This window comes from Canis lupus, chromosome 5 (assembly GCF_048164855.1).
Source record: "Canis lupus baileyi chromosome 5, mCanLup2.hap1, whole genome shotgun sequence".
Lineage (NCBI taxonomy): Eukaryota > Metazoa > Chordata > Mammalia > Carnivora > Canidae > Canis > Canis lupus.
The window spans coordinates 78,915,952-78,933,944 of NC_132842.1; the positions used below are offsets into that span (position 1 = coordinate 78,915,952).

Genomic DNA, 17,993 nt, shown 5'->3' on the forward strand with positions numbered 1-17,993 from the left:
TTACTTTCCAAAATGTATCCTGAACTCCCCTAATTCTTCTGTCTCTGGCAGCAAGGTCTCTAAGTGTTTCTGGAGAACGGTCCTCTTCAGACCTATACTTTTCAGTTGGGAAGGTACTAGGAACCATTCCTTGTTCCCTGCACAGATGGGGTACAGGTAGCAAGATAAAGTGCCTATTTCTAGGGCATCCGTTTTTTATTCCACAGTATTGGGAGGGGTGCCACTATGTTAATGGTAACATTGAAACAAATAGAAGGAAGTGCAAAGTCCACAATAGTTAATAGGGTAAATCAAGATTTCTAGAAGTAAAGCAGCAGCAGCACTTTGGGCTCTACCAGGTGATCTTCAGGGGGAGTGCCCATTCACCCTTCTCTGGAAGCATAAGCACTGCCCTAACTGGGACCCTCCAACAGGTGCCTACAGTCTGTATCCCATTTGGAACTAATGGTGCAACCTCAGGCAAGTCACTTCACCTTCTGGTTCTCAACAGGAAAAATGGTAACATTTCTCTGATCCTGTAACCTCTACACTTTGCCAAACCAGAATACATGGGAAGAGGAAACTATCTGGCCACATAGTGTTGTGGTCCTCCACTTTTTGAAGGAATCTTAATCATTGTATTGAGTTGGCTTGGGCTGCCATAACAAAGTAGCACAGACCAGGTTGCTTAAACAACAGCAGTTTGTCTAGGAGGTCTGTAGTGTTGAAGCCCAAGATGAACGTGTCAACAGGGCTAACTCTGAGAGCCCAGGGAAGATCTGTTCCAGCCCTCTCTTCTGGGCTTATGGATGGATGGCTGTCTTCCTGTGTGTCTTCACCTCGTCTTCCCTCTGTACATGTCTGCATCTGAATTTCCTCCTATAAGGACCCCTGTGATATTGGATGAGTGACCCTAATGACCTCATTTTAAGTTACCTCTTTACAGACCTATGCTCTGACTAACAGTCACATTCTGAGGCAGTAGGGGCTAGTAGTTGAACAATGAGGGATTAAGGGAGAAGATACAGTTCAGCTCAAAACATGTCTCTGTTTTGTTGTTGTTTAAATATTTTAAACATGAGAGAGAAAGAGCATGAGCAGGGGGTAAAGGGAGAGGAAGAAGCATACTCCCCACTGAGCAGGGAGCCCAACATGGGGCTTGATCCAGGACCTCGAGATCATGACCTGAGCCCAAGGCAGACGCTTGAGCAACTGAGCCACCCAAGCACCCTTTGTTGTTATTTAATTTTTTAAAAAAGATTTTATTTATTCATGAGAGACACAGAGAGCGGGGGGTGGGGGGCGGGCACAGAGACACAGGCAGAGGGAGAAGGAAGCTCCATGTAGGCAGCCTGACGTGGGATTCGATCCCGGGTCTCCAGGATCACGCCCTGGGCTGAAGGCAGGCGCTAAACCTCTGAACCACCCGGGCTGCCCTTGTTTTTTAATTTGTGTTCTAGGTCACTTACTTTGGGAGAGTGCAATATTGAGGGTACATTGCAGGGACAGCCATTAGGACTCACCTTAGAGAATGGAATGATGGTGCTCAAGGTTAGAAAGTAACTCTCAGCATGGGGAGGTGTTGCCGAGCAAACAGAGGGAAGCTTGTGTGGTGAAAACCAGGTGTGGAGGAGCTGCTGGGCCAGGCCTGTTGCAGGCTCACCACCTCGGTGATCAGATTTGAAATGACGTGGTGTTACTTCCCACTCACATTCATCAGCTGGCAACTCCAGTTAAGATTCTAGGATTTTAGAGGAAAGGGGAGATTGTGAGAGCAAGCTCACACCTGTAGTTCAGTAAATGTCATTGACTCATCAGGAAATAACCATGACCCAGCCGTGAGCCCCAACATGTCCAGGGCTCATGAACCCAGCACCCTAGATTGCCTTTTTTTGTCATTTCTTGCTCTGCTGAATATAGGTAATTCCCCTGGGCTTCCTGCAGAAGTGAGTCATAAATCCAATGGTTGAAGTTCTACCCTGATGGCTCTGGGAGCTGTGTTGTCATGAATGTAGGATTAGACTCACAGGGCGGATGAGGATGCAGCAGTGGCCCGTTTTATGCTGCTGTCCCGCAAGGAACTAGGTTGGCTCGCCCCGGAGATGGCTGACACCCACGAAGTCTGTTTCCTTTGATGCAAACGTCAGCTTTGACATCTAACATACCTTTAGTAAGGCTTCGTGCACAGTAGAAGCATGGAGTTTTTATGCTTTTAGTGGAATTAGATCACCTGGATTCGGAAACCTGGGAGAATGGCTCAGATTAGCAGTTACATCACTTTGATAAATAAAAATGAAGGAATGAACTTCAAATTTATAACTGCATTTTTTTTTTTAAGATTTTATTTATTCATGAGAGACACACAGAAAGAGAGGCAGAGACACAGGCAGAGGGAGAAGCAGGCCCCACACAGGGAGCCTGACGTGGGACTTGATCCCGGGTCTCCAGGATCACGCCCGGGGCTAAAGGCGGCACTTAACCACTGAGCACCCTGCATTTTGTTTTGAAACACTTTATCCCTGAGTAGGGATGAAGACCAGTAAAAAGGGGATCCTCCAGTCAGGAGCCAATGTAACATATTTCACATATTATCTTTGCAGATCTGTGGTGTTTTGTTGTTAATCTCCCTATCTCTGGGACCTAGCACAGTGTCTGCCACTGAGACTGGCCTGTCCCCTTATCCTGAGAAAGGCTTAGAAAGCAGAATTCTCTCTTGCCTATGTCACCATGATTTTAATTCCCTGGTCTTGTTTCATTTTGACCTGAAACAAATTACTGTCCCTATTTTAAAAAATGTAGGATCCAAATTAATTCTATGCATCAGAAACTTGTTAGAGCCCATAGTGAATACAACTGTATTGCTTTCTCTGAAGAGTCAAAGAGGGACTGCGAACCTAGTAATTGGCAAGTCTTCTCTATTTAAAATTCACACACCAAGCTCCACACTCAGCACAGAGTGCTTGAGACTCTCCCTCTCCCTCTGTCCCTCTACTTTTCTCTCTCAGATAAACAACCTTTATTTCTAAAAAAAATTTTTTTAAATAAAAATAAAAAATTTTTTAAGATTTTGAGAGAGGGAGAGAGAGCACAAGGGGGACAGAGGCAGAGGGAGAAGCAGGCTCCCTGCCGAGTAGGGAGCCCGATGTTGGGCTTTATCTCAGGACCTTGTGATCATGACCTGAGCTGAAGGCAGATGCTTATTAGCTGACAGCCACCAGGCGCCCCTCAAATACATAATCCTAAAAAAAAAATTCAGGGACGCCTGGGTGGCTTAGTGGTTGAGCATCTGCCTTTGGCTCAGGTAGTGATCCCGAGTGGAGGGATCACAGGTCCCACAGCAGGCTGCCAGCAGGCAAGAGGAGCCTGCTTCTCCCTGTGCCTATGTCTCTGCCTCTCTCTGTCTCTCATGAATAAAAATCTTAAAAAAAAAAATTCACTTGTTTTTAAAAACTAGTTAGAATTAACCCTTTATTTTTTGTGTACCCTGAGCTTCATATATTGGTATTTCCAAAAAAGCAACCAGCAAACCATCTAGATCTTTCTCCTCACTGGACTCAAGGCCATCTCATGGTTTCAGTGAAGAGTTTCCTAGAGCCCTTGATAATGGGGAACTCACTTAACACCTGCCATTCAGTCATATACAAAAGAAACAAGGATAAAGGCAAAGCCTAACATCAGCTAGTATTAATTATCGAGTGTCTCACTTACTGTGGGTCAGGTACTGTGCCAAGCATTTTGCCCACATAACTCATCCTGACGTCGCTATGAGTCAGGTGTTAGTGACACTTTAACAGATGAGGCATTCCAGATTAAAGTGATTAAGGTGTTTGCCCAAGGTCCTACATCTAGTAAGATTTTGTGCCCAAATTTGGGAGCAAGCCTCTAACCATTACACCCCCTTGCTGCCTCTGGAAGAGCATGCCCATGCTCTGAGACCAAGGGAATGGCCAGCACACAGGTGTGGGGCTCAGACCAGCCTCCTCCAGAACTCACCTGAGGCTCGAGGCCCCTAGACCCTGTTTCTCTGCCTCGCTCACCCCTGTCGGGGTGCTCCTCCACTGGACCCGAGCGCCCGTGTCTTATTTTCCGAGGAGTGGTGCGTGGGCAATTTCTGGTGTTTCCTCTCTGCGGAACTCACACTTCCATACACCACCAAAGGCTGAGCTGAATCGGGTTTGCAGGGTATTTTTTTTTTTTTTTTTTTTTTTTTTGGCACCTACAAGATGCCCGGCCTGATGGGAACAAAAGTGCTTTCCAGTTCAAAGCTGGGTCTGCACACCAGTCTCCCCCACCTAAGCGGATTTGCGAGGCCGAAGGAGAGGGACACGGTCCACGTGCAGTGACCGACGTTGACGCCGAGCTGGGCAGACGCGAGGGACCCTCCTACGGGACGAGGAAGAGGGTGCGTGATACCCACTACCTACAGAGGGCGAGGGGCGGAAGGTGACCCTGGCCCGGTTGTCCCGGAGGTCCCGGAGGCCACGGGGGCCGGGTCCTGAGTGCATTCACTCCCTCGTCGCGACGACAGTCACTGAACGAAGCAGGCTCTGTCCTGCGCACTGGGGATGGAGGCCCCTCCTGGTCAGAGCCGCCTGCACTCCGGTAAGAGGACTGGTGTCGTACGTGGTCCCGTAAGCGAGAGTCACGAGGGCTCTGCAGGGGGTGGAGGAGGCACCGGTGGTCTGGGAAGGCTTCCCGGAGGAGGAGGAGCTAGCCAGGGGGCCAGAGGGGAAGGTCTCCTCAAAGAGGGAGACGTCGGCGAGGCCCTGGGCGCTCAGACCCCTCAGCGCGAGGAGACAGGCCCGCGGGGGGCAGGCGCGACCCCTCAGGCCCTTTAAGGCGGAGCTCCGGGGCGCGAGCCGGCGGGGGCGGGGCCAGGACCCCTCGCGGCCGCTGATTGGGCGGCGCGCCCGAGCGGAGCCGCTCCGCGGGCGGCGATTGGTGGGCCCGGGCGGGCGCCGCCGCCAGGTGATACGGGGTGCTGCTTCCCGCGGCCACGTGGGGGGCGCGCGGGCGGGGGGTGCGGGGGTGCGGGGGGTGCCGGGGGGCGGGCGGCGGGGACGCGCGGGGCGCTCCGGGGGAGCAGCGCCGAGCTGCGGCGGCGGGACTCGGGCCGCGGCGGCCGCGGTGAGTGAGCGCGGGGGAGCGGGGCCGGGGCCGGGGCGGAGGGTCGCGGGGAGGGGGGCTCGGTCCCCGGGCGCAGGGCGGGCGGGGGGCGCTGGGGAGGAGCGTCTCGGCCGCTTCCCTCCGCCACCGCCGTCACCTCCGCCGTCCCTCCGCCAGCGTCCTGCCTCGCTCGCCCCGCGGTCGGCCCGGGGACTTTCTCTGCCCAGAGCGCGGTCCCTCCCCGGGAATGACAGGAAGAGCAGGATGACGACCCGCGCGGGGCGCGCTCCGAGCCGCCCGGGCGCCCGCCCCACTTAATCTGGAAGGCAGCACTTTCCGCTCCATGTCGTCTGTTTGGAGAGGCCACCCTCGACCTCTCTGCATTAAACACCCCCCCCCCCCCCCACACACACACACATCACATTTCCTCCTCACCCCACTGCATTTTTCTCCAAATCGCTTAAGTCCCTTGTGATGCTGATTCTCAGTACGGTCCCCCTGACCCTGCTTGCGCGCTCCCCGAGGACAGGGACTTTGTTTTTGTTCACCTGGCACATGTTGGCGCTTGGAATATTTTCAGAAGGAGCAGATACATGAGCAACCCTAAGAGGCAGCTGCTATTACCGTCCCCACTTTACAGGTGAGGAAATGGAGGCTGAGGAGTTAAGGGACTTGTCGGGGGCAGGAGTGTGTCGGGTCTGGGGGTGGAGGGATGGAGGGGGGCTTCTTCTGTATGTCTGATCCAAAGGTAGTGGAGGTGATGCAGGTGACCAGAGTGGCTCAGGCCGCCCCAGACCATCTGGACAGGGAGACAGACTGAGAAAGCAGCTATTTTGCTGATAAGATCAGCCCTCAGCACCTGAGGTGTTCAGGGTAGAGGGGACTCACCACACTGCCATGGGGGACACCCTGCTTACTTGGGAGGGGAGCGTGAGTGGAAGGACACTGCCATGGCCTAGGGGAACAAACTCCAGAGCCCCAGGTTTGCTTCCCAGCTCTCCCTTATGCTGTGTGACCTTGGGCAAGTGGCTTCACCCCTCTGAGCCACGCTTTGCTAAGCCCAGAGTTCAGACTGACTGGTCTCCCGGGATGCTCTGAAGATGCCTCCTCCCCCCATGACTCAACTCAGCAGAGTGCTTCTGTCCTTGACCCTCGTAAGGCAAGTCAACCCATCCAGTACCCTGTCTCTATGCAGGACCACCTGGAAATTCTCAGAGGAGCAAAAGAAGAGCCCTGGCCTCATTCCAAAGGAGTCCCCCTAGAAAGGTGCTGGCCCAGCCAGGCTGCTGCATAAAAACCTTGGAAAAAACAAGTGTGCTCCAAAATAAGTGGGTGTTTGCACCCAGAAGGGGTAAGCAGGTCTGGGGTTAGGGTGAGCCTGGTAAACCTCACTGGTCCCTTGGTTGGCCCCCAAACCCAGGCTTGGGGCTGAAATGCACTGGGAGGGAGGGAGAGGAAGAGAGAAACTTCCAGTTTCCTGGGGGATTGGGGAACGATCAGGTGATGATGGCAGGGACAGTGGAGTGTCCCCAGGAAAGCTGCCGCTCCGGATCTGGAGGGAGGAGGCAGGAGGCGGTTCGCAGCCCTGGACACAGCTGCCTCGGCATGTGGGCATGTGCGAGAGTGAACGTGAGTGTGCCGGAGACCCGTGTGCCTCTTTGCTGTCTTAGCACCTTGTGTCTGAGGGGCTGTGTCAGCACAGGCAGGATGGGAAACGTGCTCCTGGTCTCTCCCTCCTCCCCTCCCTCCTCTATCTCGTATTGTCTTCGCATCTCTGTTCCCACTTCTGCTGGCTGCCTTTCATCCTCTCCTCTTTCCCTCTCTCCCTCTTGCCCTGTTTTTGTTTTGGTCTTTGCCTCCTCCGTGTCCCACCACCTGTGGGTCCAGGGCATCTGAGCCCATAACGTGACCATGAAATCAAAAGTTGAGTTCCCTGGAAGCCCAGTCTCCGTGCCTGGAACAGCGGCCACAGAGCTTTTGCGCCCGCTACACATCTAGCTTTGTTGTATTGAAACATCAGATGGACAGTAGGTAATGGACATGATGTGAAAAACGATCAGGATTAAAAAGTGGAGGGTGTGAGGTCAGAAAAGCAGGAGGAGAGAGGGTACAGGAGGGAGGGACCAGAGGCCGTCAAGGGGACCGTGCAGCCTTTATTTCTGGCTCTCCTACCCACCCCCCACCCCCGGGAAAGTGACATAGTGGGTTCTTGCCCACAGACTGTAGTGGTGGCTGCTGCTGCCCCCACCCTGGCTGAGCTGGGACTGGAGGTCTGGGCGGGCAGGGGTAGCGGCTGCTCCCCAGCTCCTGGCGTGGGGAGTGTCGGTTTCCAAGCATCTGCATGAAGATGCGTAGAGCCCACACCGGAAGCCCCCATTTCCTACCCAGCACCCCGATACCTGCTTTCTCTGGTGGAATTGTGGCTCCCAGGCAGGTCTCTCCTGCCGCCTCGCTGTCCTCCCAGGCTCCCTCCTGGATAGCAGGCCTTGGGGTCCCCCCATCCTGTGTGTAGACCTGTTAAATTGTCCCTCCCACCCCACTGGCATCATGCAGGTACCCGCTCCTCTGCTCAGTTCTAGTCTCCTCCCATTACCCCAGGTTTGGGGATGAGGAGATGGCAGCTGAGATGTGGGGCCATTTGCCTGAAGTTACGCAGCATTTGGACCCAGGACTCCCTGATCCTAAGTGCAGGGATGGGAAGGAGTCTGGTGAGCTAGAGCCAGGCAGGATGGGGGGCAGGGGGTCTAAGCCACCCAGGAAAGACTGGAGGAGCTGAGTCGGGGGGACCCAGGCAGAGGGAAGTCAGCCCTTCTTTCTCCAGATGCCTAGGTGCCACGGTCACTGTGCACCAGGGGTCATGAGCTGAAGGGGAACTGAGCGCTCTCCCTTGAGGATGGTCTAGTCGGGGAGGTTTCCTTCTCTCCAGGAATGGATCTGAGAGAGGGGCCCCATGAAACACCAAAACCTGGGCTGAGTCGGGGCAGGGCTCCTCAGCCCCCTGGGCCTCGCAGCTCAGGCCATCCAGTTCGTGGGCCACTCCCAGTATCTCAGCGCTCCTGCCCTGGAACCTGCAGTGGCTCCGCACTGCCCCCAGGGCACAGCCTGAAATCCCTTGGTGTGACATGTAAGGCTGATCCCAGCCTGGCTCTGGCCCACTCTTCTAGTAGGTCTACCCAGGGGCTCGGCTGCTCTCTTCCCTGTGCCTCTGCAGACTGTCCTGGGAGCTCCCATACCCCTCCCCTCAGGTGGTGCCTTCTTGGGCTGCCCCCCTTCCTCTGGCACCTTGTACAGGCTGGTACGTGTCCCCTGCCCCCTCCCCCTCCCCAGGGCACCCCAGGCCTGAGCACAGAGGTGTCAGTGTTTGGCCCCGGGCGTGGCCTGCCACAGCCCTACCTTCAGCTCTTCCCCCAAACCTCGCTGCAGCAACCCCAGCCTGCCTTTCCCCACCCCCTCATCACCGTCTAGCATATTCCATATCTGACTGATCTGTTCCAGCGGCCTTCCTCCACACTAGCACGCCAGCTGCCCCGGGGCAGGAGGGGGTCTGTCCTTTCCTTCGGGGCTGTGTGTATTCCCTGTGTCCTCAGGGCCCTGGACTTCGCCTGGCACACAGCAAGTGCTCGGAAGGGTTGGTGGAAAGGGGCTCACAGCCTGAGTCCCCGGGAGCCATCCTCTCTCCCCCGCCCTCTGTAGAAGCCTGGGGGCCATGCAGAGGCCCGGGGCAGGGGGCCGGAGGGCCTCGGACTGCGGCCCCGCCCCTCACCGGCCCAGGTGCATCACCAAGTTCGCCCAGGTGGGTGGGGCCGCCCCCACGGGGTGGTACTCTGGTGGGCCCTGGCTGAGGGTGGTCCTGGGGAGCAGGGAGCACCTATTTACTCTAGAATGTGTGTGTGTGCACAGATGAGGAGATGGCCTCAGGGGGGCAGAGGCTTGACCGAAGCCACCTGCTGGGAAGGCAGCAGAGCCTACTGGGCCCCAGCTCCCTGTCCGCAGCTTACCTGGCAGGGCAGAGCATGTCTAGGGGGCAGTGTGGAGGACGGGGTCAGGGACCATGGTCCTGACTGCCTTGCCTCCCTGCTGTCCCCACCGCACCCCCAAGCAGTATGTGGGTTCCTTCCCCGTGGACGACCTGGATACCCAGGAGGGTGTGTGGCTCGTACAACAACAGTTGTGGGCACTGAAGGTAGGGCGCTGGGGCGGGCGCATCCCTGGCCGGGGTCACAGCCTTGGAAGGTCAGGCTAGAATGGCCCCTGAAGCCACCTGATCCAATCCCCCCTCCCCCCCATCACGGAGATGGAGCAAATGAGGCCCAAGGAGGGGCGGGACCAGAGCCATTCTGAGAAGTGGGCCCTGGAGGGCCACAGCCAGGCTCCTGGAGCCATGTCCCTTGTGCCCCCCCACCCCGGGACCCCTTCCCTTGGGCAGTCATGACCAGTGTTCCATGTGAGGAAGCCACAGATGGGAGGTAGGGGGATGGTCAGAACATGGGCAGCGCTGGCCCCGCTGGGGGCTGCCTGCCAGGACCCAGCCACAGTTCCCCAGCTCCGGGGGAGTCCACTCTCCAGGGCCCAGTCCCTTGGCAGCTGGGGTGGAGTTGGCTGCCCAGCTGGTGGTGGCTGGTCCTGAGGCAGGGCAGGGCCTGGAAGGTCATGCCTGCCCCCAACCAACTCTCTCCCATACAGGATTATCCCCGACGTCGGGCCGTCATCCTGAAATTCAGCCTTCAGGGTCTTAAGATCTACAGCGGGGAGGGCGAGGTAGGAGCCTGTATGGGTGCAGGTGAGGCCTGGACTGGACAGGTGTCCAGCTCCCTCAGAATGCGCCCGGCCCCACGCCGCCCTTGAGCATCCCTGCCCTCCCAGCCTGCTCTGGGCCTGTGGACATCCTGTCTCCGCAGGCCCTGCCCTCAAGGCAAGCTCTGGCAACGCTTTCTCCTCCATCTCACCCCCAGCCCGGGCCCTCCAAAATCTCCGGGGCCTGCCTCCTGGCCTGATGTCAGGATCATCAGCCCCGGTTTTTTGCAGGCCCCTGGGGCCTCCGTGTAGGCCTGCCCAGAGATGGCCAGGCAGCTGTGGCCCGACTCGGGCTGGAGGCCAGTAGGGAGCACCGGCTTCATGGCTCATCCCTCTCCTGCCACAAGCCTGTGTGTGTTGAACACCAACCTTGTGCCAGGCTGTGCACCCACAAACCCAGGGCCATGCTCCTACGACTGTGGTGCAAATCGTGTCCTGGACATGTGCATCGCAGGGGCCTGGGGGTCAGGTCCTGTGCCACTTGCATGAAGTCTCACTGATCCCCACCCACAACCCCATCAGAGCGGGGGTACCATCCCCACTAAATGAGTGTCACAGGGCGCAGAGGGCTGTGTTTACCTGCCCAAGTGACCCAGAGAGTATGCAGAGCCAGGATTCAAACCCTGGTCATCTGACTACAGACACCAGATGTGCAACCTGAGGGTCCACTGCCACGGCCTTTCTCTGTGACCCTGCCAGCCGTGAACACCTTGCCCTCAGTTCTGTAGCATGACGGCAGCAGGGGCAGGGGGACGACAATCCCAACCAGCAGGTTGGCAGTGGGAACAAGGGACCAAGCCCAGAGGCAACGGGAAGGATGGGAGTCCCATTTGAAGCAGGGTTTGGGCGGCCTGGAGGGAAGGAAGAGTTTGTCCCCTGGAGCTAGGTGGGCCCTAAGCCGGGCACAGGCTGGACAGCGGGCCCTGGAGCCCAGCCTGCAGGGGTGTGGGGCCCACAGGGGCAGGGCTGGCAGCCACAGGCCGCAGTGGGTCTGATGAGGCCGTCCTTCCCGCGCTCCCCAGGTGCTCCTGATGGCTCATGCTCTGAGGCGCATCCTCTACTCCACCTGGTGCCCAGCTGACTGCCAGTTTGCCTTCATGGCCCGAAATCCCCAGAGCCCAGCCAGCAAGCTCTTTTGCCATCTCTTCGTGGGCAGCCAGCCTGGAGAGGTATCTGGGGCCCAGGGCGGGGCGAGTACTGCTGAGGCTGGGTTTGGCCATGCACCAGGCATCAGCATGCGCTTTGGGGACCAAGGGGTGGGCACTCCTTGCTATGCCGGCTCCTTCTATGGCTCTGTCCACGGAGGGTTCCACAGAAGCACGTTAGTGGCCTCAGCATTCCCCGGGGCCTGGAAGTGGGGATCAGGCCAGGTGCTTAGAAATTGGATGGTCACACTACTAGGCCTTTGCTCATGCTGTTCTCTCTGCCTGAAATTCACTTCCCCTCTGGCAAAGTCCAGCTTGCTCTTCAAGGCTAGTCCATGTGTCTGTGAAGCCTGCCTTGAGTCCTCTAGATCACTCTTCCCCCCCTTTTTTTTTTAAAGATTTTTACTAAAAAATCCTGATGCAGGACTCGATCCCAGAACCCGGGGATCACGCACTGAGCCAAAGGCAGACACTCAACCACTGAGCCACCCAGGTGTCCCCCACTCTTCCCTTCTGAGGTCTTGTGACATGAACTATGCTCTGTCATCCGTCTGTCCCTAATTACAGATAATAGAATTCTTTGAGAGCAGGAAGTGGGTCCAGGTCTTGAACTGCCCTGGTGTGTGGGCCCGTGGGGCCCATGGGTGAGTGGGTAGATCCCGGCAATCAAGCCGCTATGGGCACCATGAACAACAGAGCTGTGGCAGCCGACTGCTCAGCAAGCAGAGGCTGGGCGTGGTTCACCCAGCAACATTTGCTGTCACCCCTGCATCTCAAGCTGTGTGCAGGCGGTGGGAATGGCAGGTGGCTGAGACACTGCACCCGATCTTCCCGCACTCACGGTTCCATCCTGTCGGGCTGGGTAATGAGTGTGGTGGTAGAGCATAGTGGCCCTGGAGCGGTGGGCCTATGCGGTGGGCCTATGCTGGGGGCTTTCTGTGCTCCACTTCACTGAAGGAGCACAGGGAAGTGGGGAGGAAACTGAGGCACAGAGGTGCCATGCTCTGCCCGGAGTCACACAGTAGCCCCTAAGTGATGGAGCTGGCACTGGACCCCAGGTTGCAGGGCTGGAGGCCTGGGCTCGTAGCCACTGCTCTAAGAGGGTGACATAGGGTGGGGTAGTAAACCCAGGGGTAGGAGTGCATGTGGCCCAGGCATTCCCAGCTCCAAGCAGGATGTCTGCAACAAAGCAGATGCTCAGGATTTGTGAAATGAACGAAGGAAGCTGGTAGGAGGGACAGCATGGTGGTGAAGTTTTGCAGGATGAGAGGAGTTTTTCCAGGAAGAATGGGGAAAAGGGGCTCCAGCACTAAGGGTGACTGGGCTGATGTGTAGGGTTCCTCAGGGAACCTCTCCCAACTGAGCCCGCCCCTCCTCCTTCCTAGGTCCAGATCCTGCACCTGTTGCTCTGCCGTTCCTTCCAGCTTGCTTACCTCTTGCAGCACCCTGAGGAGCGGGCCCAGCCTGAGCCCAGCCTGGGGGCTGCAGGGGACATGCCCCTGAAGCCACAGCCCAGCCCCGGGGGGCCCTCTGGCCTAGTGCGGGAACCCTTCAGCCGGGATCAGCTCTCACAGAACGTTCACGCACTGGTCTCCTTCAGGCGGCTGCCAGCAGAGGGGTCTGTGGGCAGTGGGGTACGCAGGAGCCCCAGCCAGGGCAGGGGCTGTGGACAGAGGGACCCCGGGCGAGGGTTTGGGGGTCAGTGTGGGGGGAGGGGGTGGTGGACATCAGTGGGAAGGGGTTTCGCCTGACCTGACGTGGCCGAGCCTGAGTCGGCCTGCCCCTGTGGGCCCCTCTTGGTGCCTTAGAAGGAGCTACCAGAGTCAGAAGGCCGTGGGGGCGCCCGCCACGCCCGCCTGGGGAACCCTTACTGCTCGCCCACACTGGTGCGCAAGAAGGCCATTCGCAGCAAGGTGATCCGCTCTGGGGCTTACCGCGGCTGCACCTACGAGACTCAGCTGCAGCTGTCAGCTCGGGAGGCCTGTGAGTGGCAGGGGCGCAGGGGCGCGGGCCTGTGTGTGCCCCCGTGAGTCAGAGAGCTAAGCCTGAGCGGCTGTGTCAATGCAAGGCTGTGCCCGTGTGTGGCTGTGCCCTTGTCCATGGGAGTGTGCAGAGGGGATCGTGTAGCTGTGCGTGAGGGGGCTGTGTGTGTGTGGATGCACCTTTGCCGCGGGAGACCTGGTGAGGACACCAGCATGTGGGTAAATGGGGGTGGTGGCCTCTCTCCCTCTGACCCCTGGGTGGTCTCCACAGTTCCTGCAGCTTGGGAGGCGTGGCCCCGGGGGCCTGGTGGCCGGGCGTGCCTGGTGGAGAACGAGGGCAGCCTGACGGAGAACATCTGGGCCTTTGCTGGCATCTCCAGGTAGGGGGGCCTGCCTGGCTGGTGCGCAGGCCCTAGGATGGGCAGAGGAGTGGGCTGTGGGCTGCCCCCAGCCAGGGACTAACCCCACTGGGTGCGTTTTCTCAAATGTGAAATGGGGATAATAAGAGGTCTACGGAGAGGATCAAACCGGGCAACTCTGGGATAGCCTTCAGCACGTGGCCTGTCACAGGGCAGCAGCTTCCTCACCGCCCGCCCTTCCCCAGTCTCCCGGTTGGGTCTTGAAGCCATCAGCGGTCAAGAACCCCTTAGACGCCTCCAGGGAAGGAAGGTCTAAAAGCTTCCCCCCTGGAGGGCCTACTCTGGGTCCGCCACCGCCTCCGGTCCTGCATCGCCCCGGGGATGCCAGGGATGCCAGCCAGGTGGCGGTCGCTCCCGCCTTCAGCCTCTCCCGCCGCCCTCCCAGGCCCAGCGCCCTCGCCCTGCTGCGGAGAGACGTGCTGGGCGCCTTCCTGCTGTGGCCCGAGCCGGGCGCCAGTGGCCAGTGGTGCCTGTCGGTGCGGACACAGTGCGGCGTGGTGCCCCACCAGGTCTTCCGCAACCACCTGGGCCGCTACTGCGTGGAGGTGAGCGTGCGGGCGGCCGGCCCGGTCCTCGCCCCGCCCCGGCCCCGCCCACTCTGACCCGGGGCGGGAGCGCACGCCCCCCATCACGGTACCCCATTGGCTCCCTCTGGCCACGCCCCTTAGTCAACTAACTCTCCAACCAGTTGTCATTGGCTCTGCTGGCCCCCCCCTCGGGCCCCCGGCGGAGGCTTTTTTTTTTCCCAAAGATTTTATTTAATTATCTGATAGCGCTAGCAGGGGTAGGAGCAGGAGGGAGAAGCAGACTCTGCAGGGAGCCTGAGGCGGGGCTCCATCCCGGGGATCTTGCGATCTCCTGAGGTCATGACCTGAACCACCCAGGCGCCCCCAGAGCGGGTTTTTGGAGGGGACCTCCAGTAGCCTTGGGCCCCGGTCAGGCCTCCCATTTCTGAGGGAATCCAGGCTTTTAAAAGTGGCTTTCCCACATCCTGGCCCATCTTTCAGTGGAGCTGGAAAGTGACTCAGGGCAGAAGTTGGCCTAAGCTCACCCGGCCCCCGGGCTTCCGGGTCTGGGGACCTGGCCTGCCCACAGGTCTCCAGGGACCGGATGGGTGCACTTATTACAAGCTGAATGCCTCAGTCCTGTTCAGGCTGGCAGGAGAGGAGAGGAGACAGTGTCTGGCTCTGCGGTGAGCAGGACTGTGCCCTCTCTGAGCTCCAGTTTCCCCCCTTCTGAAGGGGGGCAGGATCCCTTGGGAGGGGTATGCTGGTGCCCAGAGTGGAGCCATGGGGAGGGGACGCTGGAGCTTCAGCCCTTTCGCCCTAGCACCTGCCTGCCGAGTTTGCCAGCCTGGAGGCCCTGGTGGAGCACCATGCTGGAACCGAGCGCAGCCTCTTCTGCTCCCTGGACATGGGCCGTCTGAACCCCAGCTATGAAGAGCAGGACTGTGGGTCTGAGGGCAGACCCCCCCGGACACTGCGGCCCCTGGGCCATGCCAAATCCGAGGCAGAGCTGCAGGGCCTGGGCTAAGAGGTAGCCCACTGGCCCTACCTCACCCTGGCTTCTGGGCCTCACTTGGCCGCCCTGCCCTTCTGCCACCCTGCTGGTCCCCAGTTCCATCCAGTCACTCTGCCCCTTGGACCAGCTTTCCATCACTTCACTGCCTGTGGTAGGAGGGGAGCCCTGATGCTGGGGATTGCCAGTGGCTTCTCACAAGACAGGTGGCCCTGCCGAGATTGTAGGAGGGGCAGGCGGAGCTCCGGGCTTCCCTTAACTTGCTGGGTGACTTTGGATGCTTGTCTCTGGGCCTCACTTTCTCCCAAGAGGGGAGCTTTCTGAGGTGGACAGGAAGGTTCGATCATGAGGGATGTGGCCGTCTTGTAAGGAGGCCAGGCCTCGGGGCCCTGACTGGGAGTCTTCCGAGAGTACCTGACTGAGGGAGGGAGCATGTCTGGGGAAGCAGAAGCATGAGGGACATGAGGGAGCATGTCTGGGGAGGCAGGAGCATGTCCTCACTGCGGGCAAAGACCTGGGGGCGAGCCCCTTGTCCATGGGAGAAACAGAGAGACCTTGGAGGAGCTGATGGGCATGGTGGCTGGGCCGAGCTGTACCCAGGCTGACAGACACACAGCCTGTTTCTCACATCACGTGAGGTAAGGGAGTCTTGCATTGAATTCTGAGGAATGAGGGTTAGGAGGGCACAAAAGGGCAGGCTGGCGGGCACAAAAGGGCTGTGCCCGCCACAAGGCCACACACAGACGTGTGTGTGAAAGGGACGTGAGCAGACAGGGAAAAGAATCCCTGTGCTGCTTAGAAAGGCTACTTTGTCTCCAATCAAATCCACAGGGTGGTGATTCCTGCCTTCTGGAGAGGGATGCCCCAGCCTCATCCCCTCCCCCACAGCCCTGAGGACCACCAAGACGGGGACCTCCCCCAACCTCTGACCCACACACGGGGTCACTTTCTTCATCCATTTGACTGGGAGGGGCCAGCAGTGAGCCATAGGAGTAAGGGGTGACGAGGGTCCTGTTCAACTCATCCTGCAGGCCGGTCTGGCTTTAGGGGCTGCCTGGGAAGCCACCGGATTCTGGCCCACTTCCTATGCTTGTCAGGGGCTAGCTCACTGGCCTGCCCCACTGGGGATGGGGTCAGAGTAGAACCATCCAAAGGTAGAACTGATGTGGGCCCTGCCAGAGGGCCCTTGGCCTCAGCGGGGAGTGGGGGTAAAGGGAAATGACTCTGATCTAAGGCTTTGGCCCTGCAGTGATTGACAGATCCAGGTGCCCCCCCCCCCCTTTAAGCTCGACAGATGGACACAAATACCGAATTATTTAGGGAGCAAGTTCACTTTGGATGAACTTCTATTTCTGAGGCAGAGGCCGAGTCACGAATCTGGGGGCTGCCCTCTCCCCCTTCTAGGAGTGGGATGTGACTGTTCTGAGCCTTGAAAGATGGATTTCTGACTCCTGGAAGGGAGAGGGGGTGCCTAATGGGAGAGAAAGAAGGGAGGCTCCTCAGGAAGTCAGGCCCCACGTACCCAGCTTATAGCCTCCTGCCCAGGAAATGGTCTGGCCTGGGGACCCTGTCACTCTCGTTACAAGGGACAACAGGAGGCAGCTGGCCTTTGGGGGTTCTTCTCATTGGAACGACAGCACTGATTTTATATTGAACGTGAGTGGGAACTGGGACTCATTTTACAGCCATTTCCAGCAGAACCGATGGTCCCTGGTCCCCTGGGAGGCCCGGTCTCACCTTTCCCTGGCAAGCAGAGAGGTTTGCTGACACAGTGTCCGGAATTACAGCACCCGAGACATGTGTTCAAGACCTGGTGACTGGACCAGGCTGAGGAGGCCAAAGCCTCCCTCGGTGAGAGAGGGGTTTTGCCGTGCGCACCGTCCACGTGGACAGGGCATCAGGAATGTTCTCAAAGCACGTTACCATTCCTTCACACAGTATTCGTCACGTGGTATGCACAGGGCAAGGGTCTTGACTCCTGTGCAGATGCTTCAGTGTCTTAATCATAGATCAGTTTTCTCTTTGTTCCAACGGGCACCACCTGGGTAGCCAGCTCTCCTCACTGTGTGGACTTGAAACAAATAAAATGCGTTTCTTCGGATGGTCTAGTACAGACTTTTCCTTCGGAAGGCAAGGTCTTCTTCCAGGCCGCCTCACCAGGTTTGCCAACCATACCTTCAGCGGGCGCCCAAGGGTGAGCCACACAGAGATCCTGTCCTCAGGGCTCGGGATGTCCTGAAGGAATAGGGTCGGTAGATTTGTCCAAATCATGTCTGTCCTGTTAAAACCTTCAATGGGTATTTCAATGGGTATTTCCTACTGGAAAGTGACAGCTGCCTGGGCTCAGCCGGGGATCTTGGCCTGGCTCAAGCCAACAGTCAAAAGGCTTTGGCTCTCAAAAATGTTTCTTTTTTCCTTTGTTTTTTAACCTGCGTCTTAGAAAAATGAGGGCGGCATTAGAAAGCAGCTTTGCTCTGTGGGGGGGGCGGTGGGCGAGGGGTAGCCCTCCCCGGAGTCCGTAGAGGGATAAGAGGCAGCCTGTCTCAGTCTGGAGGCCCCGCTTCCTGCGTCTCCGCGTCCTGGCTGGGCTACGTCGGGCAAACTGCTTAACCTCTCTGGGCCGGGCGGTGGGGAGGAGAGGAGGGAGCTGACGCCCCAGCACCGGGCCGCCCCGGCCGGCCTCCCGCGACCGAGCGCCCCCAGCGGCCGGTGGCGAGGACGCGCGGGTCCCCCCGGAGCCTCCGGCTGTGACGCCACCGGCGTTGCCCGGCAACCGCGAACGCCGCGGCTGCGCGCTGGGGAGGCTCCGGGGCTCGGGTCCCGCGGCGGCGCCTGCAGCGCGGATCCCTCCACTGCCCGCTCCCCGGGCCGGGCCTCAGGGACGGGCGAGCCCTGGCGCGGGAGGAGGCGGCGGCGGCCCCGGCTCCGGTCCTGCGACGCGCCCCCGCCGCGCCCCTCCTCTCCGGGCGCCCCCGCAGCGGTCCCGGCGCCAGGCGCCGCCCCCGCCGCCAGGCCCCGCCCCCGCCGCCAGGCCCCGCCCCTCGGCGCTG

At 58.7% G+C, this 17,993-nt stretch overlaps 1 protein-coding gene and 1 long non-coding RNA gene across 11 annotated transcripts; one reads left to right on the top strand and one right to left on the bottom strand.

The window, feature by feature from the left end:
• Window positions 1–3,860: 3,860 nt before the first annotated feature.
• Window positions 3,861–17,044, top strand: SH2D5 (SH2 domain containing 5). Of its 10 annotated transcripts, XM_072828023.1 has the most exons (14): window positions 5,027–5,106; window positions 5,666–5,725; window positions 6,281–6,436; window positions 6,586–6,714; window positions 6,973–8,248; window positions 8,673–8,878; window positions 9,185–9,268; window positions 9,769–9,843; window positions 10,902–11,048; window positions 12,410–12,658; window positions 12,833–13,007; window positions 13,278–13,386; window positions 13,811–13,970; window positions 14,755–17,044. In XM_072828023.1, the coding sequence occupies exons 6-14, from the start codon at window positions 8,792–8,794 to the stop codon at window positions 14,956–14,958; spliced, it is 1,290 nt and encodes a 429-aa protein (XP_072684124.1). In that variant the 5' UTR covers window positions 5,027–5,106; window positions 5,666–5,725; window positions 6,281–6,436; window positions 6,586–6,714; window positions 6,973–8,248; window positions 8,673–8,791; the 3' UTR covers window positions 14,959–17,044. The 10 variants fall into 10 exon arrangements, with proteins under 10 accessions (XP_072684126.1, XP_072684129.1, XP_072684124.1 ...); XM_072828022.1 differs by having other exon boundaries at window positions 6,586–7,116; XM_072828027.1 differs by lacking the exon at window positions 6,973–8,248.
• LOC140634278 (uncharacterized) lies at window positions 14,858–17,932 on the bottom strand. The gene is made up of 2 exons (XR_012031792.1): window positions 16,681–17,932; window positions 14,858–16,414 (listed from the first exon to the last, which is right to left on the bottom strand). It is a non-coding gene; the product is annotated as an uncharacterized lncRNA (long non-coding RNA).
• Window positions 17,933–17,993: the final 61 nt, after the last annotated feature.